The 16,092-nt window shown below is 34.6% G+C and overlaps 1 protein-coding gene across 14 annotated transcripts in view; it reads right to left on the bottom strand.

Annotated features, from left to right (window-relative positions):
* LOC144853742 (uncharacterized) overlaps positions 1 to 16,092 on the bottom strand; it is a 152,401-nt gene that overhangs the window by 49,466 nt on the left and 86,843 nt on the right. For 13 of the 14 annotated variants that reach the window (XM_078711549.1, XM_078711554.1, XM_078711553.1 and 10 more), the window contains 32 exons: positions 15,675 to 15,992; positions 15,408 to 15,574; positions 15,129 to 15,288; positions 13,589 to 13,799; positions 13,118 to 13,350; positions 12,749 to 12,982; positions 12,424 to 12,570; positions 11,892 to 12,317; positions 11,378 to 11,695; positions 11,161 to 11,275; positions 10,708 to 10,925; positions 10,198 to 10,515; positions 9,892 to 10,058; positions 9,582 to 9,741; positions 9,218 to 9,428; positions 8,770 to 9,005; positions 8,225 to 8,458; positions 7,676 to 7,822; positions 7,133 to 7,558; positions 6,471 to 6,906; positions 5,888 to 6,102; positions 5,181 to 5,665; positions 4,698 to 4,857; positions 4,317 to 4,527; positions 3,819 to 4,054; positions 3,460 to 3,693; positions 2,855 to 3,001; positions 2,305 to 2,730; positions 1,808 to 2,128; positions 1,510 to 1,624; positions 997 to 1,211; positions 47 to 364 (listed from right to left, as the gene is read on the bottom strand). In XM_078711549.1, the coding sequence (XP_078567675.1) occupies positions 47 to 364; positions 997 to 1,211; positions 1,510 to 1,624; positions 1,808 to 2,128; positions 2,305 to 2,730; positions 2,855 to 3,001; positions 3,460 to 3,693; positions 3,819 to 4,054; positions 4,317 to 4,527; positions 4,698 to 4,857; positions 5,181 to 5,665; positions 5,888 to 6,102; positions 6,471 to 6,906; positions 7,133 to 7,558; positions 7,676 to 7,822; positions 8,225 to 8,458; positions 8,770 to 9,005; positions 9,218 to 9,428; positions 9,582 to 9,741; positions 9,892 to 10,058; positions 10,198 to 10,515; positions 10,708 to 10,925; positions 11,161 to 11,275; positions 11,378 to 11,695; positions 11,892 to 12,317; positions 12,424 to 12,570; positions 12,749 to 12,982; positions 13,118 to 13,350; positions 13,589 to 13,799; positions 15,129 to 15,288; positions 15,408 to 15,574; positions 15,675 to 15,992 (7,965 nt within the window). The remainder of the gene's footprint in view (positions 1 to 46; positions 365 to 996; positions 1,212 to 1,509; positions 1,625 to 1,807; positions 2,129 to 2,304; positions 2,731 to 2,854; positions 3,002 to 3,459; positions 3,694 to 3,818; positions 4,055 to 4,316; positions 4,528 to 4,697; positions 4,858 to 5,180; positions 5,666 to 5,887; positions 6,103 to 6,470; positions 6,907 to 7,132; positions 7,559 to 7,675; positions 7,823 to 8,224; positions 8,459 to 8,769; positions 9,006 to 9,217; positions 9,429 to 9,581; positions 9,742 to 9,891; positions 10,059 to 10,197; positions 10,516 to 10,707; positions 10,926 to 11,160; positions 11,276 to 11,377; positions 11,696 to 11,891; positions 12,318 to 12,423; positions 12,571 to 12,748; positions 12,983 to 13,117; positions 13,351 to 13,588; positions 13,800 to 15,128; positions 15,289 to 15,407; positions 15,575 to 15,674; positions 15,993 to 16,092) is intronic. The other variant, XM_078711550.1, reaches the window with a different exon arrangement.

Here is a 16,092-nt window from a genome sequence, read left to right as displayed (position 1 = left end):
TTATCATGTATTCACAGCATGTTTAATAATAAACCACAATATTTACCATCAATTTCATGCCAAGCTCCAGGAGTTCCATCTTATTGAAGTCTCTCGACTCAAGTCTCTCTATCATTGGTATGAGCCAGTCCTCCAGTTTGTCAACCTCCTCTTGCAATTGATCGAGCTTTGCCAACATCTTTTGTAGATAATCGTTGTGGTTCTTAGCAACATTGCTAACCTTGACGTATCGAGAGCTTAATGTGTCAAGCTTTCCTTTGATGTTCTTAGCAAGTTGAGGATCACTGGTCTTAATAAGAGCCATAGCCGACTCGTGGAGAGAGTCAATCGCTGGTTTGTTGCTTTCAATATCTGTCTGAAGCAACTGTGAACAAAATATATATTTTATTTTACAAGTTTAATTTATTAAAGTTGTATAGCCATTTACAATTTATTGTGTGAATAATTTTTGATACTAATACTAAATAATTTAAAGAAACTTAAAAAAACAATTGTATTGCCTGTACGAAATACCAGCTCTGGATGAACAGGGAAGACTAAATAATTAAAAGGTAATCAAAAACAAAAAATGATCCCTACATCAACCTTTACTAAAAAAAAGAAAATTAGATAAACTAAACTATAAAATGGAACTAAAACTATAAAATGGATCTATAAATAAACTAAAACAAATTTACTGAACAAAACCAACAATTAGAGTAAAATATAAACCATAAAAAACAACTTAAACCCCTGAAATTTACATCAAATAAAAGTTATAAATATATACCTTATCCAGGGTTGGAAGTCTGACTGTACTAAACTTTTGAGGACAAATATAAATATATATACTCTTAAAATATATTTCATCTAATTAGATTAGACTTTATTTTTAAATAATTATTTACAGCTTAAATCATGAAGGAATTCTCATTTTTTAAATTGATTCAATCCAGTTACCATATTCAGTACAAAAATATGTATTTATAAATTATTATTTTGATATAAACAACAAACCTTCAAATCTTGAAGTCTTTCTAAGAGAGCTTCCTTTTTGACAATAACTGGCGATTCTGAAAGCTTGGCAACGCTCTTTTCTGTGGAATCCAACCAACGAAGAAGCTGGTCTATGTTGTCATGAACGCTGTTAGCAACAACGATAGCTGTGCGCAATTTGTTGCTACGATCTGCTAGTTTTGATTCCATCCATTCATACTTCTCTGTGACATCACCTAATGTGAATATTACAAATATAATAATAATTTAATAATAATAATAGTGACATGAATCTATATGGTTTTTAAAGTATATATTCAGGCTTGCGTATTAGTATTTTATATGAAAAAATACTGGTAGTATTGTGTATGGAGGCAGGATTTGAGCTCTGCACAGTGACTATCTGATATTTATAGTTTTTTAAATAATCTTGAAATTAGTAAAGGGGGGTCATTTCAGTTGTATATCATATCTTAGTGTTTCTTAGGTCCTAACGAAAATGGATGAATGAAAATGGATGAATGAAAAACTTACGTATAGTTTCATCGACTTGATCTTTGACCTGTCCTTGAGCATCACTTAGATCCTTACCATATACTTTTAGTTTCTCAATATCCTTTGTATGTAGTACACAGTCATCATGAAGAGCCTACATAAAAAGAAAAAATATAATCATTGGAATTGTAGGAAAAATAATATCCTCTCCAACCACCCTTTTTTCTACTTTTGTTGTGCTTTAAAAAGATTAGGAAGGCAAAAATAGTCTCAACCATAAACTAGACTAAACTTTGAAATCAGTACTGCCAATCTTGATGCACTGCCACTTACTAACCTTATGTTGGTCCATCTGAGAGGTCACATTCTGAGGCTCAGCAGCAATTGGCTCTGCCACCTCCTTTGACACTTTCTCATATGCACTCTCTAACCATGGCAACACAACCTCACAAGCTCCTTTGTATTTCTGGTGTTTTCCAACAAGTTCCTTTTGAACTTTGTAGTGAGCTCGACTTCGGTTTTTCAAACTCATGTAACGTTCGTAAGCATCTGCAAGCTCATCACGAACGATGTTTGATTCTGGAGTCTCCAGGAATGACTTGTTGAAAGATGCAGGCATGGCAGATTTACGGAATTCTGAAAGACCACTTCGAAATTCCTGTACACAAAACAATTTAATTTTAGAACATTTAATTAATGAAAAACATAACAATCAAGATATCATCAAAACATTTAATCTTATACATTTATTTCTTGGAGAACCTGAAAATGTATCTTATTTGCAAGTCTATGGTAGAGCAATCAAGATGCTATTAAATAAACAATAGATCTAACCTTTGCATTGTCTAAGTATTTGTGACCTGCTCTCTTGATAAATTTCAGATCACCTTTGTGATCACTAACATCTTCCATGAGTTCCTTCATCTCCTCAATCTGACTAGCAAGTGTTGGAAGATCACGGCCAACATCTTTCTGAAGATCATCTGCCTTCTGTTCTTTCTCTTGCAACCAGTCTTCAAACTCTTTAAATTCCTCTTTGTACTGCTCCAGATCTTCCAAAGCAGACTTTAACCGATTCAGTCTGGAGAGTGACTGTCCGCTGACAGCATTGTAGCGCCTCTTCAGGTCATCACTTGCAAACTTCAACTGTGCTTCTTCTTCTGGTGAAAGTTTGTGACCATGTTGTCTCAGCATTAGGACCACCTCTTGTTGGGCTTGTGACAAGGTCGGTTGGTGATCCACAATATCCTGATATAATGCCTACATTTAAAATAAAAAGCAATTGCACCTTCAAAATTATTGTATCTAGTGTGTTGATATTCTAAGAATTTGTTTAATGTTATAGATGATATTTTTTGCAATTCCAATTTTCTTTTATAATTACCTGTTGTTTTTCTAGCTGTACAGACACAGTCTTGACCTGTTCGTTCATGGGCTGTGCAGAGCCTAGCTTCTGTTCTGTCTTGGTCAACCAATCCGTGAAATCTTTAATTTCATTCATTACCTCTGACCTCTTTTCATCAAGAGATGACTGCAAAAATGTATTTAAAAACATAAGATTGAAAAGCAAGATGAGACGATATAGCAATGTTGATTATAACAACATTAATAATACACACACTCAATACAAAACAAAAAAGACAAACATATAAAAGCAATTTGGTTGAAATTTCTATACCACCACCATCTCTTACTTACCCTGGTAACCAAATATACAACTATAGCATTTCATAAGGACAAAAAGCTTGTAAATATTAAACAAATATGTTATAATATACTTGGGAAAAAAAGTAAATTTATATTTACAATAATAGATTATCAGAATAAGAATTAATAATTGGAAAGCTCATACAGTTATTAAAAGTAAATACTTTACAAATAATTATTTAGTTAAATTATAAAAAAATGTATGTTATTTTAATTTTTTTAAATGACAAGTAACAAGAACTTTGACACAATGAAATACACATCTTGGAACAAGAATGTCACCTTCTCTTCTTCTTCAGTTTTCTTTTTCTGGATAGTGTCTTCAATAGCCTTCTTTCGCTCTACAATGTCACCAGCAAGTTTGCTGAAGCGATTCTTCATCACTGTATGTCTGTTCTGGAGGACTTCATGATGTTCTGGTCTAAGTTTCCTACCACGTTCTTGTATCAGATGATCGGCACCCACAGAAGCCTCTTGGACTGGATTCTGCTGGCACACTATCTCAGATTCAACAGCCTGTGGAAATAATAAACACAAGAGCCATAAGATATCCATCAAATAACATTTATTGGTTGAAAATCCATTGACAACAAGTAGTAGGTCTTTATAAAGCGAAGGCTACCTTTTCAGTTCAAACTCACCACTAAGGTCTCCAGTTCATGCTGGAGCTCTGTCAGGCTCTGAGGCGTTGCCTGAAGGTTCGTGCTTAATGTATCCTCTGTGGCAGTAATCCATTCGATGACATTTTCCATTGGGGTTAACTTCTTTGTTGTCTCTAGAACCAGTTCCAGTTCATCCTCACGATCCTCAAGTTCATCATCAAGATCCTTGTAGCGTTTGTTGACATCAATTACTTGCCGTTGAATCTCAGATTTCTCTGAAAAATTACAATTACAATATCACATCAACATATTGTTTGTTTTTCTCCAACAATGTAACAAACATCTTACACAAGATATTTAACAAAATAAGTATATCAACAAGCAAATATTGCATATTAAACTTTGTTCTGGTAGTAGTTTCGGCCTGGAAATTGAGTTAACATGCATTTTGAGGTAAAACTGGTATCTACCACTGTTGTCTAATTTCCAGAAATGGACCTAGACTACAGTATAGTATTATATTCCTAAGCAACTTACCCTCAATAAGTCCACTAACATTCAGATCATGCTGGTCTCTAGGTCTTGACATGACAGTCTGAGCAACAGGTGTTGCAATCAAGTCTGTTGATTTACAGTGCAATCTGGTGATCGCTTCTGGTGAATACTGAATGAAGTTGTCTAATACTTCTCCAAGGTGGTTCACTTTGTCAATGTTTGTTTTATATTCTACTACCTCTTCCTTAAATGGCTATATAGTATCAAAGTGAATTTTAATATTATATTATTAGGCGTAAACTATACATTGTTTAATGGTGTAAATAAACAAGTAAAGAAAATTTTACAATTTTATTGAATGTTAATTTCATAGTTAGATTTAACAAAATTTTAAAATTTAGCACAAGACTTTCAAAAACAAACCTTAACTTCTTCAAGTTGTTTCTGAATATTCTCTACTTCAGTTGGCATGGGGCCAAGCTGACCTTTCTTTCGTTCCATTCCTGTTAACCAAGTGTTGACTTCACTTAGAAGAGAATTATACTCCTCACGAAGTTTAGTTCTCTCTTCAAGTTGTTTTTTCCTATTCAAAACAAAATAGTAACACACTTTTTAGAAAAAACATATTTTAAATATTGTCATTACAAAACAGGCCCTTATTTAATCTTGTACAAAGATTTTAAATTAATTTCACTTGGATCCAAATGATTCTAATCAAAATTAAAAAGGTACCTTATTAATCATGCAATGACTTTTTAAACTAACTATAATAAAAACAAGACCATGCACAACCTAAAAAGACTAACAAAAAGAATAACATTGTACCCAACTATTATTATTTTAAATACTTCAAAGGTAATAATCGGTAAAACAGTATTAAAAGTTGATTAAAATATTCATAAATACCTAAAATTTAAGAGGTCATCTAGTTTGGTCCAGTTCTGGTCAAGGTTTTGTACAAGTGCATTGATGTTGTTGACGTCGCTTGCCTTTGCATCTCTTACCATCTCATCTGCTACTTGATGAACTTCGACATATTCAGGTTCAAAACGGGCACGACTGGCCTCAATTTCTTGAAGCACTGTTCCCATCTCTGCCAGGTCTTTCTGGTTAAGCTCCTTTGATTGCAAAACATCAAGTGTTGGCAGTAACCAGTCTTCTACCTCATCTGTTTCCCTTTGCAGCCTACATAGCTGATCACTGACTGTCTGCAGGGTGGATCTCTGCTGTTTGACAGGGGCAAGGACATTGCTAAAACGGGAATTCATTTCATCCAGTTTGCTCTGGATGTTAATGACAACGCTAGGGTCGCTAGTCTGGATGAGGTTGGCAGCAGCTACATTCACCTTCTCGATATTGGGCCGCAGACTATCTAGTCGATTTTCTAAATGCTGAAGAATTTTAAAACAAAAATAATTATTTAGAAGAAGCATAAAATTTACATAATAGAGTACAATTTGTTTATTATTTCTTCTCAATTCAGTAAATCTAAAACCAATTCAAAAATTGATTAAGAAACATAAAAATACACACAAAGAAAATGAGGTGGAAGATATCATGAAAGAAATAAAATCATTTTAATGAACTACTTAAATCCTCATAACAATATTTACCCCATATTGTTTGACACTCTCTAGCAGCGGCTCTTTCCTCATCAATACAGGTGCTTGTTCAAGACGTGACTGTGCGTACTCTACATCCTGGATCTGTCGGACTAGGTTGTTCAAGCCTTCTTGAACATTATTTGAATCTGCCAAGACTGACTGAAGGAGGTTACTTCTTTCTAGCACCTTTGCTTCCAATTCATTGTATTTGTCAACTTTTTCTCCTAGGAAGTTAAAAATATTAGTTTTAATAAATGTGTTATAATGTATACTGTCATTAAACCATACCAGAATTTAATCTAGTAGAAATGGAGTAAACAAAATAATGAGTTTTGCCCAGGCAAGTTGGAGTAACAATTGAGATATGAGAGAACATATCCAAATTTACAGGTTGGAACAAACACCTAAAGTCACAGCCATTTATGGTATTACAGAGTTCATTTGTAATGAGAGATAAATTAATATTACCTCAATCTCACAACCTGCAAAATATTCAAATTTATGATCTTTCAGAGACTAATTATACCTGCAGTCACAATTAATGGTATGAAAGACCTTATTTTAGATCACAAGCCGCTGAAAATTGACTTACTAGTTTGGAATGCTACATCTTTCTTAACTCCTTCATGAACTTCACAGAAATCTGTACTAGCTTCTTTCAATCTCTCCACCTCCTTGGCATGAAATAAGATATCATCTGCAACAGTTTTAAGTTTGCTCAATTGATGTTGAACAGTGATCGGTTCTGCTGCCACAGGCTCTTCCATAAGATGCTGGAGAGTATTAGTAGTCTCGTCAAGCCATGGTGTCAATGGTTCACTGGTGGAAAAGTACTTTTGTTGTTTTTCTGTCACTTCTTGTAGTTGTTTTGAGTGTTCAAAACATTTAGCTTTAAGACGGTCATATTGTGTGTTGATGTTTGTAAGCTTTTCGTGGATGACATTAGGTTGCGACACTTCGCTAAATGTTCTGGTGAACTGACGGGGTAAAACCTTGCCACGAAATTCAGCTAAGTCTTCTTTGTAACTCTAAAAGTCAAGATTATATAAAAACATGATAAAGATTACAAATTTGCACAACAGTAAAATCACAAACAAATGCATAATGTAAACTTATTTGCCAAAACAGTATACAGTCTAAATTGGGCTTGTTCAAATTGCCCACACAATATTATGACTAATGGATATGACAAGTTGTAAATGAATTAAAAACGACATTATGATCATTAATGCATTGTTAATTGTTAACACAAACCTTGGAAGAGTTAATAAACCTCTGTCCAGACATATTAAGGTATTTTAGATCAGCAGCATGGGTGATAATGTCCTCAGTGAATGCCTTCTGTGCACTGTACTGCTTCCTAAGACCTCTGGCATCTGTCTCCACATTTCTTGCAGACTGCTCAAGCTTTTCTTCAGCTCCTTTCATCCATACATCAAAGTTCTCAACTTCAGGCTCGATTTTCTGCAAATCCTCTGTGGCATACTGGAGTTTTGACAGACGAGCATGAGAGTTTGCGTGTACTGTTTCATAGCGTGCTTTCAGATCTTCTAAACCTTCTTGCAATGTCTGTCTTTCAATGTCTTCTAGTTTATCTTGTGGCAGTTTCAATACTTGTTGGAGCTCCTGCATTACTTCTAGTACTGGTGCCTGGTGGCTAAGTACATCTTTATGGATAACCTAAAATTATGAATGTTAAACTATTGATATTGTGCCATTTTAAGTCAGACAGCTGCTTGTATGGATTGGAACACAAATTTTCAAGGACCATCTAAAGACATTAAATGAAAAGCTTACCTTGTGCTGGTTGAGTTGATCGGTCAGCTGCCTAGCCTGTTGGCTAAGAGGCTGCTCTGACCCGAGGTCATGCTCAACCTTATTTAACCAATCATTCATGCCTTGCAGGCTTTGAGTGGCTGATGAGTACTGCTCCTTGCTTTTAGTCTAAAAAAAGAAACACATAATTATAGCAGCAGTGTCATTAAATTATTATTAAACAACTGTAAGGCGGCTACATCTTGACAATTGGTTTGATTATGTACACCAGTTCAGACATTTTAGTTCTTATTCATTCATTTGATACATTATTGTTAAATCTCATAAATGTTGTAACTTGCATCTCTTTAAATTGTCTGGAATTGTTTTATAAATTTGGAGGACACAATATTTCAAATGTTACTCATTGAAAAATAGAATAGTTCAATGATACAAGGCAGTAGATTATCTGAATAAAGTCTATGTAGAGGTATGTGGAACATGGGACTACTATCAGTCACACAATAACAGTAACAGTATCATTTATCATCTTATCACCTCAGTTATCATAATTATATATTCTGAACTTACTTTCTCCACAAAGTCTTGCTTTAACTGATCCAACTTTGTCTCCGACTCTCGGTATACAACGTCCGACTTTTGTGTCACATTGTCATACTGAGCTCGGAGATCAGCAATTTGATGCTCCAATCGCTGTGCTTGCTGTGGAGTGATTTCATTGCGTTTGTCTGTCAGGAACTGCTGAGTGTTGTGAATAGCTTCCAATATGGTTGGTTTGTTTGTGGTAACATCAGTAACTAAACCCTGTAAGAAATCAAGTTCTAACAATTTATAAGAGAATAACTTACCTAACTCACTGGTAGTATTTTATATGACACATCTACATGTTAAAAAACATTTTGTACTGTAGTTGCAAGAATCAGTATGGATCGTTCAGCACAGGCATAACAGAAAACTCAACTCAATCAGAAAAAAAACATAACTAATAATCAAAGAATTACTCCATATATAGAATCCATAAACTTCCTGTTAATAAGTAACATCAACATGAGGAATGTTAGCCTTGCTGTTAAATAACTTATCAGAGAACTTTAAACTTCATGAGAAAAACTTGCCCTGTAAACTTCATACTCTGTATTCAGCTGCCCAAGCTCTTCACTCTTTGGTGCTGACTGGACAAGTTTTGAATCAACCTGTGTAACCCACTCAACTAGGCCTGTTACTTGGTTTGACTTTTCAAGGAAAGATTTAGTCATGGCAAGTTCATCATCTCTAAAGTTCAATCGGTTTACCAAAGTATCATAGCGATTCTTAACTGATGACAACTCTCTTTGTATTGGACTTTCTTCCTCTGCAAAAATTGAAATATTTACATTTTGTACAATAAGTGCATCTAAATCAGAAACACACATCACTAACAAAAACACTGTTTTTCTCAAATTTAATATGAGGAATGAGCCCAGAATGAAAAAAATTGGTGGTACAATATTAGATCATTGCACTGCTCTGTATGTCCATAGTTCCGATAAATTTTATTTCAATTTAAATAATTTAAATTAATACCTTCAACATCAAATTTATTATCCTCTTCTTCTCCTGTTGTTTTACGTGTTGGTGGGGCACTGTCGCCAGCCAAACCAACTTGAAGTGACCGATAGTGTGGTCTAGCATGTACAGGTGATTCTTCTTCATGCATTAATTTGTCGAATATTTGACCCAACTTGTTTAGGTCAGTGACCTTTTGTTTGTATGCACTGACCTCTGATTTTAGGGGCTGCAGAAATTGGAAAGAAACGCAGCATTAACATACCTAGTTTGAACTAATTGAACACTAGCTTATTAAAATACAACACAAACATGATTTAGTTTCTAAAAAATATCTATAAAAGTTTTCTATATTTTAGTTCAGGGAACACCAATTCCTAACCTTGATTTGGTCCATCTGAGCTTGTACTGCTACAATGTCTTCAGCAACTGGTAACAAATTATCAACCTTGTTTTCCATTGTATCCAACCAGTAAGTGACATCACGATTGTATTGTTGATACCGCTTGTTTGCTCTTGCCTTTGAATCAAACTGCTTAAATCTGTAACCATAACAATTTGCAGTTAAGAAATAGCACTTAAAATCACATAATGGTGTACCAATTGAGATACAAATAAAATATAGTGATCTTTGTTTTCATTTGTATGATTTCTGGAAAATAAAATAATAAATAAAGTCACAATCTTCTAACCTCTTAGCAAGAAGCTCTTCCAATAATCTCCAGTTTAGATCTACATTTCTCATCACAGTTGTCACATATGAAGTGTCCATTGCCTTGGAGTTGCGGACCATATCATCTCCAATAGAGTGGACACGTTTTAAGCGAGGTCTGTTCTCACTCATTTGTTTCTTTATTTCCTGTACAAAACAAATTTAGAAAATGGTTGTTGATATCAAATTCTTAATATTCAGCAGACATTGTTTATGTATTTGTATGAAGCTGCCTTTACCATAAAAATCTATTTTTAAATGGATATTAGACAATTAAATAACAAACCTTGAGTTCTTTTTCAAGTGCTGGCAGTTGCAGTTTGTTGATCTCCTTTGACTCAAGTCTGTCCAATACAGGTATCAACCAATCTTCCAAGGTCTCCACTTCCTTCTCAAAGACTTCCAAATTATCACTAATCTCTTGCAAGATGTGTTTGTGTGTGTCAGAGGTAAGAGCAAGTTTACTATAACGTGCATTCAATGCATCAACTTTAGCCTGGATATTACGAGCTACTTTAGGCTCCGACATTTCAACAAGTTTGGCTGCTTGTGCCTTTACAGACTCAATGCGTGGCAGTTGACTCATGATGGTCTCTTCAACAGCCTAAAAAGAGATGTTTGTTATTTAGTCTGTAGTGATACTTCATCAAATCCATAAACAAGATAGAACATCTAGCCATTGCCATGGGAGTCCTTTTCCACAGAAAGGGCCCAAAACTTGCCACGAGCTAGACTAATTAAGCCCATTTACCATCACTTTCAATTCTGGTCTCTAGTTTGAACAGGGGCTGCTTACCTTATGTTCTTGGATGGTGGCAAAGAGTGGATCACGTTTAGCAACCACAATGGTTCCCTTTTCAATTCTATGTGATTCTTTCTCGGCCCCATCGATCCAATCAAGTAGGTCATCAAGGCCATCCTGAACATTCTGTGACTCTGCCAGCTTAGTGTGGAGAACAGCGTCTCTTTCCTTGATTTGACTATCCAACACTTGATATCGAGCAAGTAATTGTTCTGTAGTAATGAATAGAAAGAAAGAATATTGTAAATATCAGCCTTCTGAGAGTAAGCTACAAGGTGGTTGACTAAAGAGGAAGAGATAATTACAATCATATGAATCAACCATCTATAATTTGTGACAGCTTCACATTGCATTTATGCCAAAACCCATTTACAATGTAGTACAATAGTTTACCTCACACGGCTTTACATTAATTAACATTCAACCAACAGAAATTAAAGGTCTAACCTGTTGTAGCACTAGCTACCACCTCTAGCTCTGGTTGAATAGCACCTAACTCATTTGCTGTTTCTTTTGTCTTATCAATGTCTTTCAATTGACTGCTGACTGCTGTTCGCAATGTCTGTGAAAACAGGAATTTATTAGTGGTTTCAAATTCTATTTGATATGATATTGAAAACAATTTTTAGAGATAAAATCAGAATTGAACAATAGACGTTCATACCTTAAGTTTATCTATCTGCTTCTGTACCACAACAGGATCTGCTCCAACTGGTTCATGCATAATCGCAGTTGCAGTTGATTCTGTATCGTGGAACCATTCTTGTAGCTGTTCGCATTGATCCTCAAACGACTGTTGACGTGACACAACCTCTTCCAGGTCGTCAGTATGTTCCGTACTACTGAGCTTTAATCGGTCATATCGTGCTGTGATGTGATTCAATTTGCCCCGGAGAACGTTGCTTGATGGGTTTTCGGAGAAATTGCGAACAACTTGGCGAGGTACTGCTTCACGATATGCTGCTAAGTCTTGTTTGTATCCCTAAAAATAGAAAATATAGTATAGTTAGCATAACCATTGTCTATTTCAAATCTAGATAGTAAAACTCCCAGACATTTGATTTATATTTATTCAATTGTAAGCAATTTATTGATTTACTCCATCACAAAGTCAGTAGTTACAGTGCTAAAAGACAATATTGTATATACTCCAATCTAGAAAAAATAATTAAACTAACCTTAGCACCCTCCAGAATCTTCTGACCAGCCTTCACAATATACTTCAAATCTGCTGAATGAGCTATTACATCTTCATTGAATCCCTTTTGGTTGTTAAACTGACATCTGTTACTAGTGAGATCTTTGCCGATGCCTACCATGGAAGCATCCAAAGAGCCTTCCGCAGAGTCCAACCACTTCTCAAAATCTTTTACTTCTTCCTCAAACTTGGAGATGTCCTCTTCAGCAAACTTCAATTTGTTCAGACGGCTGTGAGATTCTGTGTTTGCAGCATCAAATCGATAGCGCAAGTCTGTTTGGTATTCTGATAGCTTTCGACGTTCATCCTCGCTCAGATGTTGAGCATGTTGTCTGAGAAGCTGCTGGGAGTCTTGTGTAGCTTGTACAACAGGAGTCTGATGAGCCTGGATGTCTTCATGTATGGCCTAAAAAAGATCAAATAGGTGAAATGTTACCATAAGAAGCTTAAAAATGTATGTACTATGGTTAATATTTTCTTAATTTAGAGAATCAAGTTATAACAACATTTACCTTGTGTTCTTTAAGTTGCTCAGTAACTTCAGCTGCTGTTTCTGCTACAGGTTGCTCCATTGCTAGGGCACTCTCTCCTGTACAGATCCAATCAAGCATGTTCTGAAGACCTTGACATATTCCAGTGTAACGATCACTTAGTGCAACCTATTAAATAGGAGAAACATTTTTAAAATATTAGCATCAGAATAGGAACATATCTTAGACCAAAATATAGGCCAGCTACAAAACAAAAAAATTCCTACGTAAGCTAATACAATTTAAATTATGAATAAATTAACATTAATTCTTGACATGCATTACTGCTAATAACTGCTGTCCATACCTGTTCTTTTTCTTGTACATCGAGGTGTTCCAACAGTCGCATTGATTCCCTCTGCCATTCATCAGAATTAGTGCATAAGGTTTCAAACTCTGATCTAAGGTCATTTACTTTGTCTTGTAGCTCTTTTTGCAACATCGGTGTAAATGAATCTCGATTGTCCCTCAGGAACTGTTCAGTGCCGTGGATCGCTTCAAGGATTGATGGTTTACTTGCCAGGAAGTCAGTATTTACAGCCTGAAAAAAACAATGGAAGCATGAGTGATAAATCAGCATGGATGCTGTTGAAATCTCCACATGATTTGGTGATAGCAACAGTAATTGGATGGTTTATGGTTTTGAATCAGGATAAAATGAAAATAATGTACGTACTGTGAATGTGTCCATCTCTCTTGTTAATGGAATCAGTTCTCTGCTAACTGGCTTCTTATCATACAGGTTTTCATTAATTTCCTTGACATTTTCGGTCACTTTCTCGACAGCATCCTTCTTGTCCAACCACAGGCACATTACTTTCAGTTCATCTAATAATCCAGCTATGACCTTATCAAGGTCGTTGTAACGTCTGTTAATGACAGCTAGTTCTTTCTCAACATCGGTGTCTTCTGCAATATTAATAACATTTTCTTACCATTTAAACACAGATTATTTAAATGATATAACTCAAAAAAATGAAACAAATCGGAATACTGAATATTTGTGGGAACCTACAGTAGGACGAAGTAACTACTTGTGTCATATTAATGTGCATGCAGGCACACTGGGAGGCAGACAACAACCAATTACACAATGCGTACTGTAGGTTCTTAAAAAAAACTCCCTATATATATATATATTTCATACCTTCTAATATTGTCCTCTCTAGACGGCTGACATCACGGTCTTGTGGAGGTGACCACTCAGTTTGCAGAGTTGCACCAATATGTGTGGACCAGTATCTTCGACGGGATGAGACACGTGCTTGTTGCTCACGTTGTAGACTATCGAGATTGCTTCCTAGTTTATTGACCTCTGTGATTTTGGGTTTATAGTCCTTGATCTCTTTCTGCAGAGGCTATTATATTAAAATATTGGCAATTAACAATTGTAATCAATGTTTTGTTGAAGAAAGCTTAATACAGATAACTGATAGAAACATTTAGTGAGTCATCTCTTTATTTTCAGACAACATCATCTATGCTGGCACATACAGCACAAAATGTATGAATATAAAAATCTCCAGATAATTACAAAATTCCCAATTTGTAGTACTGATGTTATAACTCCAAACATTCTGAGAAGCAACACGAGATAGCAGTTCAATTGATTAATGTGCAATATTTAGAGTACAGTATAATAGCTGAAATCTCCTTAAAATGGAAGAATTTTGAATTAGAATAACAAGTTAGAAACGATTGCATGAACTTAACTAAATAATCAACACTCACCATTGATGATTAGTTGTGATTCCAGAAGAAGAGGAGAATGATGGCGAAAATTAAGAAAAGAATGTTAGCAAGTGAATCATAAAAATGAAAATTATTTCAAATTAAAATATATTGTCATTCTTTGCAGTTTTTTAATTTTAATTCTGTGGATGAGCATTAAGCTAAAGCTAACCTGAGCGAATTACATTTTTGATATTTATTTACTGAACTAAAACAAATGTTTAAACTGCATTAATGATAATATATAAATTTAAAGCAATACATGACATACGTGCATAATGTTAATTATCTTATTTCATTATATACACCAAATGATTCAGCATGTAGTGCTGTGAAACATAGAAGAAGTGCAACACAAAAACACTCAAAAGATCTATTTTTTTAAAGCTCATTATTGGTATAAATCCTATGATATCCTATTGTTACTTCAGGAATATCCTAACTCATTAAACAAGTGCCATTTAAATAGAGTTTCATTGATTACTTATTTAAGTGCAAAGTTTGACAAAACTGTTGTTTGTGTATGGTGCTTTCGTATATATTGTGCAATGATAATGATTATTTGTTTTAATAACATGCAGTAGTAATAGCGTATATACAAAAACTTTTTCAATATATTTGTTAAAAATTGCCAAAAATGTTTTTAAAAATCAAAGAAAATATCAACATAATAAAGTGACATAAAGGCAGGAGGAAAACAAAATGGTTTCTAAGCATGTGCAGAGTGATTGAAATGAAAAAAAATGATGTCACCATTTTAAGAAACAAAGAATTTGTTTAAGCTAACAATTTCACTGACTATTTCTTTGTTGCAAAATGCATAAAAATGTCATTTATTTCAATTCTAAATTATTACCTAATAGCAATATTGCATTTTTAAGCAGGCTATAAAAATCTATTTTCTATATGATTGAAGAAAGTGAATATTGAAAGAAATGTACTGCATGTATGTTTACCGTAAGTTTCTGTATTTGCATTTGTATACTTCGAGTGTCTTTAGTACTGGGATTGATGTCTTCTAAACTCTGCTCTGTGTTATCTAACCAGAAGTCAACTTTCTCCACCATACTGTCGTATCGTTTCTTTGCTAGTTTACGATCATCCATCTGACCATATCTGAAAAAAAGATGTGTACTCTGGAAAAATGTTGTTTGTGATTACATACCAAAAATGTTTTTGTTGAAACTAAAATAACTAAAGGACACCTGATTCATTTACCAAAATATGTTACAAACCTCTTGGTCAAGATGTCCTGCAGACATGTCCAGTTTTGATTGAGATTGGACAGAACAGCTGCAACAAACGAGGAGTCACTAGCTCTTGGATGCTCCATTAGCTCTTGTCCAAGGTTATGAATGTCCTGGTGTTCTTGAAGATGGTTGTTGACATCGTTAGAGATGGCCTGGAAAATAGAATAGAACAATGCATTGGCATTATATTTAAAGACATTTTTTAAAGCAATTGGATGGCAGTAAAATTACATGATACAAATTCAGCTTTACCTGTAATTCCTCTTCTAGATCTGGAATATCTTTCTTCATAATTTCAGGACCTTCCAATTCATCCAATACAGGCATCAACCATTCTTCTAATTTGTCTACATCTCTTTCTAGATCGACAAGCTTTCCAGAGAGATTCTGAAGAGTTTCTCCATGCTGCTTCAATTGTGTCTTTGTAGCAGAGAATCTAGAGTTGAAGTTCTCAATCTTTCTCTGGAATAGTTGCCGTTCCTCTGGACTGCAGTTCACCATCAGTTTTGATATCTCTTGCATAACCGAGTCAATGACTGGCTGGTGGCTGTTGATCTCTTTTTCCAAAAGCTTAAAAATAATATTTGAAAATGTTGTTAAAACATAATGTAGAGCATTTGTGTATGTTTGTTATGTTTGATGGCCTACTATTAATTACTTATTATTGGTT

Source organism: Antedon bifida, chromosome 10 (genome assembly GCF_963402885.1).
Source record: "Antedon bifida chromosome 10, ecAntBifi1.1, whole genome shotgun sequence".
Taxonomy (NCBI): Eukaryota; Metazoa; Echinodermata; class Crinoidea; order Comatulida; family Antedonidae; genus Antedon; species Antedon bifida.
This window is presented reverse-complemented; position numbering and strand designations above follow the sequence as displayed.